The sequence below is a fragment of the Falco cherrug genome, chromosome 4, assembly GCF_023634085.1.
Source record: "Falco cherrug isolate bFalChe1 chromosome 4, bFalChe1.pri, whole genome shotgun sequence".
Taxonomy (NCBI): Eukaryota; Metazoa; Chordata; class Aves; order Falconiformes; family Falconidae; genus Falco; species Falco cherrug.
Genome location: NC_073700.1, coordinates 89213750 through 89232588, shown reverse-complemented (window position 1 = coordinate 89232588; position 18839 = coordinate 89213750). Strand labels below are relative to the sequence as shown.

The 18839-nt window shown below is 40.0% G+C and overlaps 1 protein-coding gene across 12 annotated transcripts in view; it reads left to right on the top strand.

Annotated features, from left to right (window-relative positions):
• Window positions 1-18839, top strand: part of TNS3 (tensin 3) — a 281319-nt gene that overhangs the window by 113000 nt on the left and 149480 nt on the right. For 8 of the 12 annotated variants that reach the window (XM_055710377.1, XM_055710374.1, XM_055710376.1 and 5 more), the window contains exon 4: window positions 13357-13394. In XM_055710377.1, coding sequence (XP_055566352.1) covers window positions 13357-13394 — 38 coding nt within the window. Of the gene's footprint in view, window positions 1-2093; window positions 2497-3460; window positions 3505-9284; window positions 9371-13356; window positions 13395-18839 lie in introns of those variants that run through there. The other 4 variants (XM_055710384.1, XM_055710382.1, XM_055710383.1 and 1 more) reach the window with 3 other exon arrangements.

The following is an 18839-nucleotide window of genomic DNA, read 5'->3' as shown; positions in this document are numbered from 1 at the left end:
TTCTGGCTGCTGTTCTCCCTCTCTCCTCTCCCTTGCTGGGTAGAACTGAGCATGCTTGCCTCTTCTCTGTGGGATACCTGTGGTGGAATTAAACCTTGGGAAAGCTCAATTGGTCCTTTATGTGAGTTGTCCAGGAACAGGGGTTTTGATTCCCTGTACTGGTTTAGCGTGGTTAATGTTCAACTCCTGTTACTCCATGTTAATAAAAGAGTTTCTTTATTTGCCACATGCGTGGTTTACCTCCTAGTGAGATAATATTATTGTCTCACCTGAAGTGTAGTTGCTGTTTTCACTTAGAGGTGTTTGCAGCACTTCCCAGCTCTAGATGGATCTCTTTCTTCCACCTCCTCCCTCCCATATTCTTTGAACACATTAGGATCCTTCTGAGGATTTGGGAGGGAGGTGGGAGATGTGGATGTGAGAGAAACGTGGCCGTTTCCTGAGCTAAGGTGCAGACTTTGCAGATGAACAACTAAATGTAAAATACTTCACCTGTTCAGCATTACAGTTAGCATCGTAGGAGTGGTAGTTGTATGTGTATTTCTTTAACATATTTCTTCTGCCTGTCCTTCTGGAGGCTGGTTCCAAAGTTCTTGGGGTTTAGTTGATTTCAGCTTAGCAGAAATAGTATTGTTGGAAGGAAGCCTGGTGAAGGAGCTGCCTGAAGACCCTCTTGATCATATTCAGTGTAAAAAGCACCGTACCAGGAGAGAATCAGTACTTTAAAGGGAAAGGCCTTGGGGGTGGGAATAGAAACAAATGTTTGCCAGTTTGCTCTGGATTTGAGTTCTCCCAGCCCAGAGCTGGAAGTCTTAAATTCACCAAAGCTGTGTCAGTGTGCATACCTACCAAAGGTGCCAAGAGCTGTATTGCGTCTCTTGTGAACAGGTCAGAGGTTAGGATGAGTTTGAGCAACTTTTCCTTTTTCCCCAGCGTGTAATAGCTTTGGTTCAAATACAGAAACTAACAGTGCGTGCTGATGTAATTTAACATCTCTTTGGCTAGCGTTTATGCATGGTTCAAAGTATCAGGAAGAAAGCAAAACTCACTTATATTCAAACCATCTAGGAAAAAAGCTTTCAGGAAAAACAAAAACTGAGGAACTGAAATTCTACAATCACTCCTACTGGGATCCCTCCAACACACTCCCCAAACCAACACATTCATGGCAGTGATGCATGTGTCCCTGTCTAAGTCTGGCTGGGGTCATTTTATCTAGGTTTCTGGGTGCAGTTTTCAGAGGGAGCCCCTTGATAGCATCACATAGCCCATTTTGTTGATGAGAGCACCAGGCAGACCCACCATCCTTTGCTGCTGGTACACTTTGATACTTACTTTGTTTGATACTTACCTGTAGGATGGGAGCACCAGGAGTTGCACAGAGTGAAGTGATGGCTCCAAGTAGTTTCAGTTAAATAAGAACCCATTTGTATTTTAACTTACAGCATGGGTTTTATAAAGCAGAGTTTTGGGAAACCTAGAACTAAAAGTTGTCTGTTCCCTTGCCAGCACTGCAGTACTTTAAGTGTACCCTAGTACTGTGAAACTCTGTTAATATGAAGAAAAATAAACCAGCTGTTTCAGAGCCAAATCCTGGTGTGGTTACTTCTGGTAGATTCTGCCTGATGGTGCTGAGTGGAAGCGAGCAAGTTGGCATTAGGGGGAGGGGAGGGAGAAGAAAAGCCTTCAGTTAAGAAGAAATAAAGTTCCTTTGTGTATTAATGAGAAAATCTTGCTTTTTAACAGTTTCTCCTCAGAAAATAATAGCTCTTTGTACAGACTGCAGGTTCCTTCTAGACTATAATATCTTATCAGTTAAAGGAAAGTTACGTGTCAAGAGAAATGAGAGGAAGGGAAAGGCTCCGGATTGGTCACTATGTGGTATTTGCTGTTTATCTTAGCAATGAATCATCTACTTGTTGTAAGAAAAAAAACGCACCACCCCACGACTGGATGTTGTGTTAGTTAGATAAGTTTCCATTAGTATGTGGCAGTCATTTTGAGGGGGTGGCGTTTGACCCTGTCTTGCAAAACGTGTCCTTTGCTGGTAGCCAGGTCTGAACGCAGTGCCTAAAAGCTTTCTATGAAAACTGAGTAATTGACTGAAAGGTACGCTTGAACGGTGATGTCCCTTTGTCCTTGTATACTTCAGTCCACCTCAGTAAACCATACGTGGTTCCCGTGAATTTATTTTTAAGAAGCTCTGCAAAAACAGTAGCAAGAAGGAAAGGCAAGTTTGCAGAAGGTGAGGCTCCTGGCTGCCTTCCTGCCTGGTCAGCGTGTTTGTAGCTGGGCTCTGTCTCTGGATGTGGCTTCTCATTCTGAAGAAAGGACAAACAGCTGTGGATAGATTTCTGCAGTACCTGCACGTTCTGCAGTAAGCCCAGGACCACATGACTCCCCGTGTCTCTTCGGCACTGCCTCAAACTGGAATGCTTTTGAGCTCTGGCTTGATCTTCCCTGCAGCACAGTTCAATTGAATTCAGGGCTAAGCAGGTATACATCCTCAGCAGGCACAGTTACATAGTTAGCCAAAGGGTTGCAGTGTTACTTTTTAAACTTTTTTTTTTTTGCTTTTTGAAGCTACTTACCCTAGATACTGAATATTCAGTATCTTATTTCATTTGTAAACAAGCTGCCATCCTTGTGAATTTCTATTTTATTGTATTTCTTTTATATTTCATATATGAAAAATGTGAAATTCTTTTTTATTTCTATTTTACTTTCTTTGTTTGCTTTTTAAAATTATCATTTATCTTTGTTGTGTTGTGACCAAAGGACTGTAAGTGTAGAACACATAGCTTTTTAGATGCTCTGACTCTTCCCAATCTCTAGAAAGTACTTATCTGACAATTTAAAAACTGTAGACCAGATCTGGGAGATTAAAGTATTTCTAAATAATGCAGCATTATTTCCTAGCTCTTAGAGCACTGGTGAGTGAAATAAGCATAAAGAACTGAAATACTTTATACATTTCTGTTGGTGAAATGCCCCTCCCTCCAGCTGATGATTAAGTTATGTTTAGGTGCTGCTGGTGAGGCTTTGCATGCAATACAAAGCATTCCATGAGTTAGGTTTTGAACTTAAAGCAATTAATGGGAGTTGGAATGAACTGGGTTATCTTTTTGTTAATCTAACCTACCCATGAAAGTGTTGGTTTTGGGAATATGTGTCAGAGCAGTTCCAGTAGGAATGCTTGTAGAATTTCAGTTCCTAATTTTTTTTACTATTTAAGGCTTTTTTCCTTGTTGGGTTTGACTAGATCTGAGTTTTGTTTTCTTCCTGCTATTTGAACCATGTATAAATGCTAGCCAAAGAGGTGTTACATTTAATTGGCAGGTACTGTTAGCTATATTGTGAGCAGAGAAACACTTACCATGGTATTGTGTGCAAGCTGAGTGTAATAAAAGATACAATTCACCTTCTTAAAAGTAATTGTATAATAACTTCTGTCTTGTAGGTCATGTTAACATATGGTCTCATGCAAGTGTTGATTGGCTTAGAGTAAGTACTGAACTGTTCCCTCGAGTATGGAGCATGAAGTGATAGTAGAAAGTACATTTCCTCATCAAATTGCAGTATCTGTGTTTAATAGAGAGCTTCTAGCTGCTTACAGATCATAGATCAGGATTTGAAGACAGTCGGAGCTAGATCTCTTCTTAAAGAGGTTTGATATTTTCCTTTGAAATTCACCTACTTGTTTGTGATTGTGCTTCTGCTCACTTTAACGTCTCATTTTGGGATAGTTGGAGTTAACTGATACAAAGAGTTCTCTGTATTGTGCTCATTGCTGCTGGCAAGACAAAATATGTTTGTATATTGGGGCTCACTTGGAGCTGACAAACTGTTCTTAAGGCTTGTTTGTGTATACTTTGTGTGTAAATATATGCATATGTAATCTTCTATGATAGCAGGTGGTTTTATGTACTCTATCAGTAAGTGCTAAGTTCAGTAATAACATAAGTAGTATCTTAATAATGTGCAAAGCACGTCTGTGGTCACAGTTCTGGCGGACAAACTAGAAAGCTAGAAATGCCGAAGGAATTTGTATCATGCTTGGGCCAGTGGCATTACAGTTGCCTCTAAATGGCGAAGCACGTAGTGTGTATTTGTGGGGTAGGGGTGTTTGTGTCACCCTGGTTTCCATGGAGTGATCCTTGTGAAATAAGATCCTGTATTACTAGGCACTTATATGGGTGTATTATGAGATCTGTTCCTGTATTGATCTTGTAGTACATTGTATATAAGATACATACTGACTGTAATTTCAACCTAGCTATAACGTAACCATATTTAAAAGAATATATGAGCTTGTGAGCAAACGAGACCTAGAATTTCTTTCTGCTGGTACTGTGTGTTTTCAGTAATGACCAACATTTGATGATATGACAGACAGACAACTGAATGTAAACTAGGATATGCAGGCTGTGGGACAAGGAGTGGAGTCTGTTGTTGTCCCTAGAGCAGATTAATATTTTGTAGCACCTGTGAACCCCAAGGACAAGGGATTACAGAATGCCCAAGCAAGGCTGGGTTAGGTAGAGACCCAGGCTCTGCTATAAACCCTCATTTGACTGTCAGCCTTGTTTGTGAAAGACATCTGGGAGGATATCCAAGGGAGGCTGCATGTGGAGGATCTAGTGGTGGCAGAGAAGCCTTTTTAGGAATCCCTCAGAAATGGGTGGATGTTGACCTGGGCATGAGTGACACAGAGTGTACTGTTCTGGGGAGGGAGAGGCTGGAAAGAGAAACGTGGACTGCAGCCCATCTGTGGCACCAAGAAGCCTGGGAAGGTCAGCCCCTCTTCTCTAGACAAAAGGTGCACACTGTAAATAGCAGCTTCCACTGGATTAGTAAAATGTGCTCTAATTAACACAGCTGTACAAGCTATGCATTCATATTTCAGTGCAGAGCTTAGATAGCGAAACACGGAAGCGATGTGCATAACAACAGCAAAGACATGAAAGGGAAGGATGAATAAAGCCTTAACTGGAGCTTAGAGAGATACAGAAGAAGCCACTGTAATTAGTAGACATTACGCAAGTGGTACATAAGCATCCTAGCTGAGCACAGCCCTCTCTGGAGCTGAGAGAAGCTGTAAAATTGAAATCCTTTGGCATGTTGCTACCCCAGTGGGAACTGGGGGAGGAATTTTGGCAGATATCTCTAAGGTAACTTCCTACAAATTTAAAAATAAGAAATACACAAGGCAAAAACCTCTAGTGGGATGTTTAATGTTCATAGCAGCCAAGCTGCGTCACAGATACTAAATGATGTTTCGGAAAGTTGTAGTGAACGCATGAGTTCCCTATTTGTGTACCTCATAAGGACTGGCTTAATCACACCAGAATTTGATCTGTAGTTATAAAATGTATTTTAAAGTTCAGGCTACTAAGATTTCTAAAAAGTTGCAGCTTGTATTCATTACAGCTAATAAATTAAAAAGAGGGGAAAAAAAAAAAGTGTGGAGTGACTGTGATCCCCTGTGGCCTCCCCGGTGTTTTTTTCCAGGAAAACCAATGACTGCTATGTGATCTGTTATACCTGCAATTTTATAAACTTAGCCCACTTGAGGAGAACCCAAAATTCCTAAGGGTAAATTGATGTTAGAATTATCCACTCTTAACTCAAAACACTGAAATGAAATGCTACCATCATAGAATGTATCATGCGAGTGTGATGAACTTGATATGCCATGTGGGGAAAGGAAACTCAAAGTAAATCTTGATGCATTTGGCTAAAACCTCACACTTCTAACTGGCTTCAAAACAAGGCAGGGGGGAGAACTACCATGGGAGACAGAAATATGTATAGGAAGATAAAGTTTAAATAAGAGATGGGTGAAGAAATCTGTTTTAAATAATGCTGAAGGGTTTGTTCTGACCACGTGAGGAAGCTTCAAGAAACTGAGTGGGGCTACAGGGAGAACTCTATTTAGTCACATTCAGGATCTGAACCCTGTAAGTAGGTAAGAGGGGGAGTTGTCAGCTGATTTTATGCAGAGTCCCCATCTTGTCATTAATGAGGTTTAAAAAATACTCTTGGAAAACATGCCTACAACTGTATAGTACTTGAAGGGTCATGTTGATGACCTCCTTTGCGTAGCCTGTGTTGCTTTCTATTCTGGTGAAGGTTTTTCTCACTGAACGTTTTCTGTAGGAGCTTAAGAATGAGCTGTAAATCAAAATTTCCAGGCCCACTAGGTCTTATCCACTTAATAAATAAAGTTTTTAACAACATCAGCTTTCTTATTTTGAAGACTGCCCATTTTAAGCCAATCTCTTATTTTTCTGTGATCCTTGCTCCTAGTCTAATTTATGCAGGATATGTTTTCAAGATCCATCAGAGGCATACAGTGTTTTGAGATTTTACAGTTCTTGTGCTGTATGCAGCTGCTAGAAAAACCTGGAGGCAGTCCAGCTATTTTTTTAATTATTTTATTTTTTTTTTCATTTTTCATGTGGGTTGCTGGCTACAGTAAACCATAGTCTGGTTGAAAATGGTTTTGCAGATTAAATGCTGCAACCTGGGGTTATCTGTTCATCTGGAGGGAGGAGGGCTAAAAATAACCTTGGTTCTGAACTGGATTAAGGCTTAATTATTTCCTACCTGATGTACAAGTGTAGCTTAAAAAGATGGGAAAAAGTTACTGTATGAGTACTTTATTTTTAAAACTGTGAAAACATTTTCACTACGCTGATGTTCTGCCTTTGTAGCAGCATCTATGGGAAATCAAACAAAACTAAACAAACAAACCACCCAGGAGTTTGCAGGATGCAGTTAAACTGATAAAGTCAGACTATAAATGCCACAGGAGAAAAAAATTCCCCAAAACACTCGTGGCTGCCCCCCCCCCCAAAAAAAAAAAAAAAAAAAACCAAACCAAAACGCCAACCCAAAAACCCAACCCCCAAAAAACAAACCACAAAAACTGAAACAAAAACCCCCAAACAAATAAACCCCACCACCCTTGGTGGTCAGGATTCTTTCTACAAGATGGAAAGGTGGGAGTAAAGAAAGAACAGACATACTATTGCAGCATCAGTGCTAGAATTTTTTTGTCTTAATAAAGGTTTTTCCACTGCTGCTGTTAGCAACAGCAAGTGGAATATTTCGTCTGTGGGAAAGCTCATTCACAACACTCTTCACTGTATAGCCACCGCAACTAAAAAATGCTGAAGCTTTGCATAAATTTCCCATAACTGTCTTTTAGCCTTCATCTTCAAAAACAATGTTTGCAGTCCCTGTCATGAAATGCTGGGAGCAGTGTTCAGATGAAGAGACAATGGTTGGCTGAATACGGAAAAAAGAACAAAAGAAAATCTAGGAAAATGTTTGAGGCACAGGAAATGCACCAGCAGATGTTGTTGCTGTAGCGGGGCTGTTAGGCTTGCAACATTTTTGGCATGTGACTCTTAACTTCTTAAAAATAGAAGTGTTCACTTTTGAAGCTGAAGCCCAATATTTCCAGCCAGAGGACTCTTTCCCCCACCCAAAGGTATCTCTGCCCCGTGCAAAACTGCATACCATCTTATTTTTAATGCTGCAGTTAATAATTTCCATGTGTCTGTTTTTCATACCACTTTCATTTTGGATCTTTATCTTGAGTTGAATCGCTGCAGAGCTGGTAGGAACAGGTCAGCAGAAAAGCGTGTGTCTGTGTGTGTTGGTGAGAGTTTTTTGTAATAATCTTATCACGATGTTACCAATCCCTCGTCAAAATCTAAATGGCCAGCAAGTTGCACAGTTCTCTCCTTTGGGGACATTATATTATGGGTGTCTTTCTGTATCAAGCTCTGCCTGGAAAAGAGCCTGTTGTGGTGGCGTTGCAGTGCATTTGTTAAAACATCTTGATTTGGTTTATGAGAAAAGGAAAAATGCCTTTTCTTCAGAGCCAGTGGCAGACCTGGGGTTCTGTGCGAGGCATTTATTGCGGGGGGGGGGGGGGGGGAGACGTTGCTCAGTAGTGGCATCAATATCCCGGCTACTGAAACAGCTGGGCTGTATCCCTCCTGTGACGTGGACACCCACCTTCCCCTGCTATTCAGAGAGAAGGCTGAAATTGGGAACTAAAAAAACAAAAGTCTTAATTACACAAGTCTTTTTATATACTTGGTTTAAGATTTTTGTTGTGGATCATCATGGACTCTTCCATGACTGTCAAAAAATAGCTTTAGTAGCATGTGTCTGTCTGGGGAAGCTGAGCTGGAGATGCTGGGGCAAAGCAAGCACCTTCCAACAGTTAGGCCTGTGGCTCGGGGTCCTAATTTATTATTTGTCACCAGGAGGGTAAAAATTAGTATCAGGAGCTGTATAGTATATACTTTTGGGGCAAGTGATCTTTCTTAGAGATTAGTAAGGTAGTAAAGTAAGTTATATCTTTTAGATTCTCTATTTATATGCCTGTTTCTGCCCCAAGAGGATTTCTGCATTGTCTTGTTTGTACCCTTGCCATACGTATTGTTGCTTAAAAACAAACATGCAAAAACCCACCATGGAGAATCAAAGCTGTGGTTAAATGTGAGGTTGTCTTTATAGACTAGTCATGTTTTAATAGTCACTGCCTATACAGTCTGACAGAATGCTTGTGTGGAATATATACAGCCATACTGTATGTCCATTAAGCGCTAAGGTGTGACAAGGTGAGTAGCCCTTACCACACAGAGGAAAACTTAAGCTTTTTTTCCTGGTAAACCATAAATCATTCTGTGGTTAGTTTGCAGAAGTACTTTCTTACTCTGTAAATATATCGCTACTGGTTTTCAGAGAGCATCCTACACGCATGAATGTAGGAAGCGGAACTTTTCATGTCATAAAAATTTGGGAGCCTATGTCTGAAAAATATGGATCACTATGCTTATCTGTTTGTCTTTACCTTGGCAGCAGTATTATTAACTTGCAGAAGTTAACACATCTTCATTTTGATGCAGAGAAATGTCTGGGTTTGGTTTTTTTTTCTTCTTCTTTCTCCCCTTTTAAAAACATGTTTTTTCAGAGCTATTGTTTAAGAACTGTTTTGAAGTGTAGTAAATTGACTAAATATGGCTTGGCCTCCATTTCATCACCAGCCAGCTCGGGACAGTTGTTCTTGGAACTGATGCCAGAATCCTTAAACACAAATTTGGAAAGTCTGGTATTTGATGAGAGCTGATGTGTGGGATGCAGACATTCAGCTGTTCAGTTGAAGAACTGAAGTAGCCTTGCTGAGTGTGACATTGATTAAGTCCTCCGGACTGTGTTGCAGGCACATTTTTAAATTCAAATACGCTTGGGCTGTAGTCCGGAAAAGAGCTGAGTGCTGTTTCACTTGTAAGCTTTGCCTGAAGAATGCCGGCATTCGGTGGAAGCTGCTTGTTGAGGTCTTTTAACTGTAAGTTGCATGTTACTTTCCAACAGCTGATGTGCAGTGTGTATGCTTAGTTGTGCTGTGTGTTTTTGCATTGCATATTTGTTGCGCTATAAAAGACACGGTTTGCACAACTGTGGTGTAATATAGCTCTTTTGGCCTTAGAAATTTTCTGAAAGTGTCTCTCTCGACTATACAAGGCTTCCCATAAAAACAGCTGGCACACTGAGACGTGATTCAGCCTCTCTGGCAATCTAATGATTGAGGTAATCCATCTCTTTGTGAGTACTGTAAATGCTTAGGCTGAGATAAAACCCGCCTTGGGCTGAGAGGTGCAGCAATCCGGGTGGGATAGTCTGGCGATGCAGTAGCGTTAGCTGTGGCAAGATGAATTTTGAGGAATGAAATTCCAAGCAGACTGACTTTTCTCTGTGCGCGAGTAGTTCAATTGCTGGTGTTGGTGAAGGGATCTCTCACTGTTCCTGATGTCAGCAGCTGTAGTGGAGAAAACCGTATGAATTTCATTGTGAAAGGTTGTGCCTGGAAAGGCAGCAGTGCTTATCTCCGCTCCTTCTGTGCTCACATGCTGGGAGAGTTGTAGCTGCTGCAGCACAGCCCTTACTCCATTCACTCTTTCTGCATGTGCCTGCTTTCTTCCTTATACCTAATTCATGGTATCTTGACACCTTTCTTTCAAATGCTGACAATTGTGTGTGTGTATATATATATTTTCTCTATTTTTTTCCCCCTCCCTTCTGGATGGAGGGTGCAGGAAATAGACAAGACAAGAAAATAGAAGGACAAATTAGTTTTAAAATACTCTGACTTAACTCTGTTGTATTTTAAAAACAACCTCTAAGTATGTTTTTATGACTTCACCACACTAGCGTTAAAATCGTTGGTAGTAATTATTATGTAGAGATTGAAGATTGGCTGCAGGTTAGTGATCCAAGGTATACTTTCTTCCAATCAGTTGTTAACTCCTAAGCAGCATTCTATGCTAACAGCCTTTCTATTTTTTTGCCTTTTTTTTCCTCAGTTTATTATAGCAGGTGGTTGTATGTTTACTGCAAGTGGGACTCCTGTGGTTTTTAGAGTGTGTATACATGTGTACATGTGCATTATATAGATGTGTACACATGTGTACATAAATTTGTAAATGTTTATACACACACACATACTGAAATAGGTGCTTATATACATAAAAAGGTTACCTTACCAGCAAATGAAAACTTGTGATGCTTGCTGTACCTGTGTGGGACATACATAGGTGGTGTGAAGTGCTTTGAACACTTGAGCACCTGGTAAATGCCAAGAACCACCTGTCAAAATGGGCTCAGCCATTCTCAGTTTTGTTTTTCTGGGCAGAGGTTTGCTCGACTAGTGCAACTCTGCCCTGCCAAGAGAAGTGACTTGGTGTTTTGGTCTGTTCTGCTTGGGGATCTGTTCCCGTGCTGGGCCGTGCCTCTTGGGAATAATGTGTGCAGTCAGCACTTCAGCGTTCACCCAGGAGGGACGGGGCAGAATCCCCTCTCTGCCCCTGACTACAAAGGGATGCTTTGTTTGCTCCCAGCATCTGGAGAGCCAGTGATCTCATTTCAGAGCGCTTATTTCTATCCAGTTTTATTATAATCAGCTTTATTAGACAGTGAGGGAGAGAAGGTAATGACTTAACTCAGTCTAATCCATGAAAGTGGTGGATTTAGGTATGAATAGGGTATTTCTGGATGCTGAGGAGGAGCTAAGCTGTCTTTATGGATGAATCACCAACTGTATCCTCAGAATGTTATAGATTTAAATACCTGCAAAAGCACATGGTTTGTTTTCAGTCAGAGAGCTTTGCCTGATGCGTATGTGACTAATTACCTCTTGAGGCTTTAGTCTTTGTTTCCTTTGAGTCTGACAAATACAGCAGAGCTTTGTCCATGAAGTGTTCTGCCTTTAGTGATGTATGGAGTTTGTGCACCTTATTTCTGTGTTGCGTACGAGTTTGAATGGGATGCTGCAGCATTGGTCTCGATGCTATCCAGGCTAAACTCACACCTGACTCCAGAGGTCTCTTCCCAGCAAAGACAGCACTGTTGTGTTACACAAGAGCAGTAAACTGGCTTTTCATGACATGGAAACTGGGAAAACACAATGGCTGCGTTTACTGTTACCTATGTCTCTAATAAGGATTTTGTGTATCGGTGACATTTGTGATTTGATTTTGCATGAGCCAGTAGCAAAATCATGGAGGTTGTTATGGAATGAAGTCTCTTTTTGGCTTGTATTTCATGTTGCCTCCCAGAAATCTAGGCTTAAGTGTCAGTAAAGAAGATGAGAACCTTGTCTGTAATACCAGGGCTGCCTGACAGGTTTACTGTTTTAACCTTTACTTTTTATGATTGTGTGTCTTTCTCTTTCTTTTTTTTTTTTAATAGTCTTTTTTAGTTCTTTTTTTTATTTTAACCATTTTGCAGGAGAGCTCAAAGTAGGTTATAGAGTAAGCAGATCGTATGCACGCATATTTTTAGAGCATCTGTTAGGCTTTTGCAAAGTCAAAGCTAATTATGCTGATTTAAAATATGGATTCTGCTAAATACACGGTTTCGGTGCATGGAATTACTTAATGAATTTAGGCATCCCCCATGCTGTATTGCAAGCAAATGAATTTTCCTCATGGATTAAAAGCCATCTTCCATTTGCTTTAAGATTGATAGTGTCTGTAAGTGGTATGTGGTTATTGATTGTTGTCAGTGCTGATAGAGCAGGGTATTTGTGTGGACACTAATAACTTCTTAGAAAAAAGAATCTTGATCCTGTGAAGAACTATGAACAAAGAACTCATTCCTAACTTATACCTGGGGAAAACAAGTGAAGGTAGTACTTACAAGATTGCCAAAGAAAATGGGTCACTAAGCCTTGCTTTCTTTTTTCCCCTGAGAAGTGACGGGAGCACGGGTTTTTTTTCATTCAGCAGTTGATGCGCTTGAATCTGAAATGGGCGTGGTCATGTATTTACTGACCTCACATCTGGGGAGTTGTATCTTTCCTGCTGGATCGGGCTGTAGAGTATCTTTCTCTTGGTAGAAGTGCCGAGAAATGAGCATGGCTTTCAGCTTCAGTGGTCTTAAGGTTAGGCCCTAGTTAATCTTTGAGTTAAACCTCTGTGGTATTCTGCAGCTTACTGATGTTGGAGATGGAATAAGTAAATTTTTCCTGAAACTTAATTTTTAAAAAATATATATTTATATGTTTAAAATTAAATTTTAAATGCAATTTGGCTGAAAGTAACCCAAAGGATAGACATTGCATGGAAATAAAGCACATTTCAGAGTAAAGAAGAAAGTGCATATAAATGGAAAAATCTATTAAGCCCGGCCTGTGTCGGAGTGTAGCTATTAATGCTGTTATGTGATAGTGACATCGCTGCTCATCTGGCCACTTTTTAATTGCTGTTTGCTGAATCTAAACTTGCTGGTACAATTCATCCCTTCCTGCTCGTAGGTCAGCAGGAATTTAAAAGAAAGTGCTTACTTCTTGGAAGTAATCTTTCCAACACCATGTAGACTGTAGTCAGAAATTATAGTCTGAACAGTCATGGTCTCTTGTGGGCGTGAAGTCCCCCTGCTTTTCTTAGGTCTCTGGAACTGCTGGTACGACTGAGATTCACAGGTTATGCTGGGAACAGTTTGATTTTACTCTCTGTGCTGTTTGGGTGGTAACACTTCCAGTGCACGTAGGTAGGTGTCAAGATAATCAGCCATGTAACCAGACATGTGTTATCATAAGCTGATGGAATGCACAAATCTGATAAGACTGCTGTAATTAATCTTTCAGGAATGGGTAAAAACTAAATGCATGTCTTCTTAGGGTTTTTTTTGTTTGTTTGTTTTTGAAGTATGTAAATACTTTGATATATACAAGCTTGAGTTTGACCAGATCTCTAGTAGATAGCTGATCTAAAGAAAAGGAGGGGAGAATCCACCCACTCTTTTACTCATATATTTTATTTGCTTTTGTTTTAGTTTGCAAGTATGCCTGCCACAGGAAATGTGAAGAAAAGGTAAGCATATCTATTTTCCTCTCTTGCTGTTGATCCACATGTAGTTGAAGTTGAGACTAGTGTATCAACTAATTAAGAGTAAGATGATTCTTAAATCAGATGCCTAGCTGTTAAAAAAATATTTTTTTCTGGGTTATTTTTCTTGCTATTAATAAAAAAAAATGGGTCCCTATGCAAGTCAAAACATCTGCACTAGTGGTTGAATTTTTCATTTCTCCCGCAGGAGGACCTATTTAAAGTTGAAAACAGATGGTTAAGTGGGTAAAAGACAAATGACACAGTTCTACAGAAAAGAAAAAAATGTATCTGAGTGAATAAGGTGTATATACGTATACACACACATATCTAAAAATATTTATAGCAACTGAGATTTAAAGGGAAACTTTTGGCACTGGATTATGAAAACTATAAATATATTATTAATTTATCTTCAGTGTCTACTGCAGATAGTTTCTATCCAGTTCAGTTTCACTGCTAGATTTTTGTTAGTTTCTAAATTCTCTGGGTCCCTGGTGAGATCAGTACCTCCATGGTCTCACACAGCTTCAAATTTTCCCATCCCTCGATTTGTGTAAATCAAAGATGTTCGCAGAGTGATGAGGCTCCTAAATCTAGGAGCCTCAGAGGGCTTTGTTTTACCAGAGCCACCTGTATGCAATAATATTCCTTGCTTTTAACTAAAACTTTAGATTAGTACTCGCTATCTGTGAAGACAGCACTATTTTTTATAGCTAGAGCACTGAGCTTCTGGAGACCACAGATCTAGTCCTCCTAACTGTATTGTTGACTTGATGTTTGGCCTTGTGCAAGGGTTTGTTTGTTTCAGTGCTTCCAAGAAATAGAACTAAATTCAAGAGGAGAATCTCTGCTTGGTGAAGGACTTGGAGTTTTGTCAGGTCATTTGGGGAAATTCTAGTAAATCCAAGTGTCAGTTGGCTGAGCATCGCCCATTTTGAGTGAAAATGGTACTTGCACATGTGAAAATCCCTGTGTATGTGGTATGCTGTATAATTGTGGAATTTCATTTTTTCATTAAATAAGATAATAAAGTACATGCAGTGGTAATTAAGTTTCCAAGTAAGGTAATACCTTTTGAAGGTTTTCATCAACTATATACACTCAAAAATTATTTGTAATACTATATAATGGTGGTCTAGAAGTAGAAGGGAAACAGTTCAGTAGACAGAAGTACTTTTTCTTAGACCAGAGGATGTAATTGATTGTGTTCCAAATAGCACTTGTGGTATGGAATTCTACCAACTTCTATGGGGAAGAATCTGGTTTGTTGATAAAGTTGGTAGCTTGTAGATTTGCTTGGGTAGGTGCTACGTAGATCTAGAGTTTCCAGAAGTGATGGTATGTAAATGATGCTGGAGACTGTGGTAAGAAATTATTTAAACTTGCTTTGGAGGCAAATAATTTCATACGTGTGCCTTATGTTAAAACTGAGAAACTATATTTCAACTATTCATGCTCTCTGGCATTTGGTTGTTGAGTGTTGAAAAGACTAATATATGGAGTGCCAAAAGTATATAGTAGCATAACTGTCATCAAGGCACTGGTATATTTTATGGTTTTAAAATAATTGAGAAGAAATTACTAGCATGTATTATAGAAGACGGGAAAATAAGGTATGGGAACAACACCAAATTTAATAATCAATTATTTATTACAAGGGATTTTTTTCTGATTTTCAGAGTAGTAAGCCATCAAGTAGCTTAAACTCAGAATTTCTCTGAGAGTCTTTTCTGGCTACTTATATGAGGCTTACAGCAATGTTGCGTATAATCTTGTTACATCATTCATCTTGATTCAGATCTGAATTTTGCCTTTATTGCTTAAAACAGCCTCTGTATTTTCATTTGGTTACTAGTTTAAAGCAGGAATGTTTCTAGTAGTTTTTAAGATGGACTGAGAATATAATAAGACCACCTAAGGATGTTGCAGGCAACCTTGAGGATACCCGAACCCATAATCGTATGCACTGAATTCAGATTCACATGTGGAAAGAGTTTCATGGACTCCAGCTGATTCGCAATTTACCTCTTCTCCCTGAAATGTATTTTACCTTCAAGACAAGTATTGCTCCCTGTGTTTGATATCAAACTACCCTGTCCACAGCTTATGGGGAGTAACTTTTTGCATTAGTTAAAGATCCCCCAAGGCAAACTGTGTCAGCAGTTAGTCAGCTGACAGTCACGTGAAAAGAGTGTGCATGAGAACAAAGATCGTTGCACTTGAGATCCTGTAGTCATTTTGGAAAAGAATAATGCACCAGCACGGTCAGGCATTACTTGAAAGACTACTGGGGTCATGAGTGTTCATAAAAGCATTATTAGATGCAAGTCTAGCCGTAAAGCCCCATACCAAAATAGATAATGTCATAAATATGTTTAGGTAAAAACCACAGCTCAGGCCTTACTCTGGCAGTGCTACAATGCAGGTTTTCAGGAGTTTGTTAAGCCATTACCACTAGTATGCTTGCAACTGAAAACCAACAATTTCTTGTTATATAAATCACACGTGATCGTAAAGTTTATGCAGACCTGGAAGTAAAGTGGACTCTGAATTTGATCAGAAGGTACAAATGGAGGAAGACTCACATTTGGAACCCTGAATCAGTTCTGTGGGGGTGTTCCAGTTGCCCCTGACATAACAGCAGGTACAAAATCAGAAATGCAGGCAAGCATTGTAGTAATGTTTCAAAACCTAGGGCACAACTGGAAGAAAATCTGAAGTTACAAAAGAAAAGGAGCAGAGATTAGCTTGCACCAATTTAGGCTGTTGTGTTTGGTGCCATTATATCAGTTGCAGAAAGACTGTAACGTTTGAGATTATATAGCATAAATCCACTAGACAGTGTGGATGGATACCAGTGTGAAAACTGGATGAGCTGTAAAGAAAGTTACCCAAAAAATAAAAGCACCAAAAGCTCAAACTCAGCTGTCTTGGAATTGTCTGTGGAAAGAAAAACAAACAAAAAAGTGAACATAGTGTATGTTAGGGTGTAAGACCTGAAGAGATATATCCATCTCTGTCAGGTTACTGTTTGCAATTTAGCCCTGGAGGGGAGGGCAGGTGTGTGGCTACAGGGATGAATTAATAGAAATTAAGAATCTGCAAATTCAGAACAGATGTCAGGAAGCAGTATTTCACGCAGAGAGCAACGAATATGTGAACAAGTCTCCCAGGCATGTTTGATCAGATGAAAAGCAGTGAGATTACTCAGGACTGAAGTGATCTAATCGTGACCTGGGCAATAGAGCTCTACGCGGGCTGTGCCATAAAGGGGCTGGTTGGTCAGTCTGCTCTGAAAGACACCCCTAAACTCTCGTAGCCTCTGTGAACTCTCATAACCTATTCATGAAATGGTCTGCTGCATCCCTGCCAGTGCGACACCAGGGATCTTGGTGTGCGCTGGGCACTGGCGAAGCATTTGGTGTTGGTGCAGCCTCTGGGGGCAGCTGCTTTGCCAGCGAGCTGCTTGATGTGTCTCTTTTGCGCCCATCAGTGTGCTGTGCGTGGGCTGTGCTGAGCTGGGACAGCTCTGGTGCTCTGGCCTCAGAAACTTGCTGCGTGCAAATAAAAGACACGTGGTTGTATCTGTAATGTGACTTTTCCAGTATTCTGGCTGTACATACTCATAGTGAGCTGGTATCCTGCTGACATATATGTGTGCTCATCAAGAAGGCCTGATGAACCATACTTTTCGGCATGTTGATAGAGAAAGAGCCTAAAAATGCTGCCCTGCTTGAGTGGTACTGGGGTGGTGGTAACTTGCTGGACCATAGTGATGCCTCTTGTGACCATGGGAAGCCCTCACAGACTTGTCATTGACCTTCCATATATTAAGCTATTGTAATATGCTTGGTTTTGCAGCACGCTTATTTAGAACTAAAGCCAAACTTTCAAATTGTTATGTTGTACCAGCATATAAAAGTGTCTCAATTTACTGTAAATATTTATTTTTTTCTTTAGTCATCCATGCTTTTTTAATTTAAAGTGGTGATGGGGACAGGAAACCACTCCAGAGGAAAGCGTTTGCTATTCCTGTATGTACTGTATTTTAAAACACTCTTTAAAGGGAACACTTTTGTTTTCACTCTGAAAAACATCCTAAGAATGAATTCTGAAAGAATTTTGTTTTCCTGTACCAATCCCAGTTCATTTAGGTAATTACTATCTTGTATGGCCTCACCCCGTGTGTGTTTAACTTGGAAATGTTTCTGTGTGGCTATTTGTTCAGATGTACATATCTAAGTAGTGTTCCCTGAGGTTTCTGAAACTACAGCATGTCTAATGCCCCAGGGCTTTGCTTTGCATTTTGCTCTGGGAACTTGTCCCCTTTGTTTCGGGGTATGTGTGTCTGTGTGTGCTGTAGGAATGCTGGTTTGTCCCACCACAAGGCTTTCACTTAGCTCTTTGCCCTGGGATACTGTTTTCCCTCCTCTTCTGCTCTGTCAGTTACGTATGTGGTGTAGGGCTGGGGCATTGCAAAGCATCATCTTGTGACTCTAGCCAAACTTTGTGCTCTGAAGTCTGGGAATTTGGAAACCAGTTTCTATCTCCTGTCCTGTGGGAAGGCTGAAAGCAGGAGGGCGAACCGCTTGACCGTATTTTCTTGACCTGTTTCTTATATGCTAATTCTCCCTCTTGAAAAGTGACTTGATTTTATAAAGTTTGGAAGCAAATGCTTAAATTCTCTTACAAGCTCTTACAAAAAAGCTTAAGTATTTGCTGAGGTCTTCTGCTGAATCAGGTGTGATCCTGCTTTATGCCTTTGCCTAGTGAACATTGTATGTGTCCTTAACTCAACCTGGAAGATATTTTTACTATGCTTAAGCCAAAAAGGCATTTTCTTTATATAATAATGTTTGATTCTTTGCTAGTCTGAAATGATGTTTTGAAGAAACCAGTATCCTAGGCAGATGCTTCTGTGGCTTTTTCCAGTTCCAGTAAGATTAATTTATGTATATATTGGTTTGATTCAGCATACTTTCGTCTTCACCTTTCAAGAAGCTGTCTTAAATCTCAGTGGACTGCAGATTTAACCAGAACTTCAGAATTTTATATTAATGGTCCAAAATCCTTGTTTAGACTTACTTTTTGAGCTGTAGTGTGCCACTAGAATGCTCGTAAAGGTAGATCAAATGCTTTATTACTTTCAAATTCTTTTATTTTTTGTAGAGAAGTAACAGATATATGGTTTTTAGCATTTTGTCACTTAAAAAGCCACCAGAATTGTTTTAATTATGTGTAAACTCAGACGTGACACCTTGTCCTGCTACTTTTCCTAAAGGGTATGTTTTTACTAATGCCTTTTTTTCTAGGCATTTTGAGAGACTGTAATTCTTCCCTTGACCCTGTTCTTTCTTTAAGCTGTTTAAGCTGCTGCTGATTGAAGAGGATTGAAGGAAGGCTCCCTGCTGCCCCCAGACCCATAGT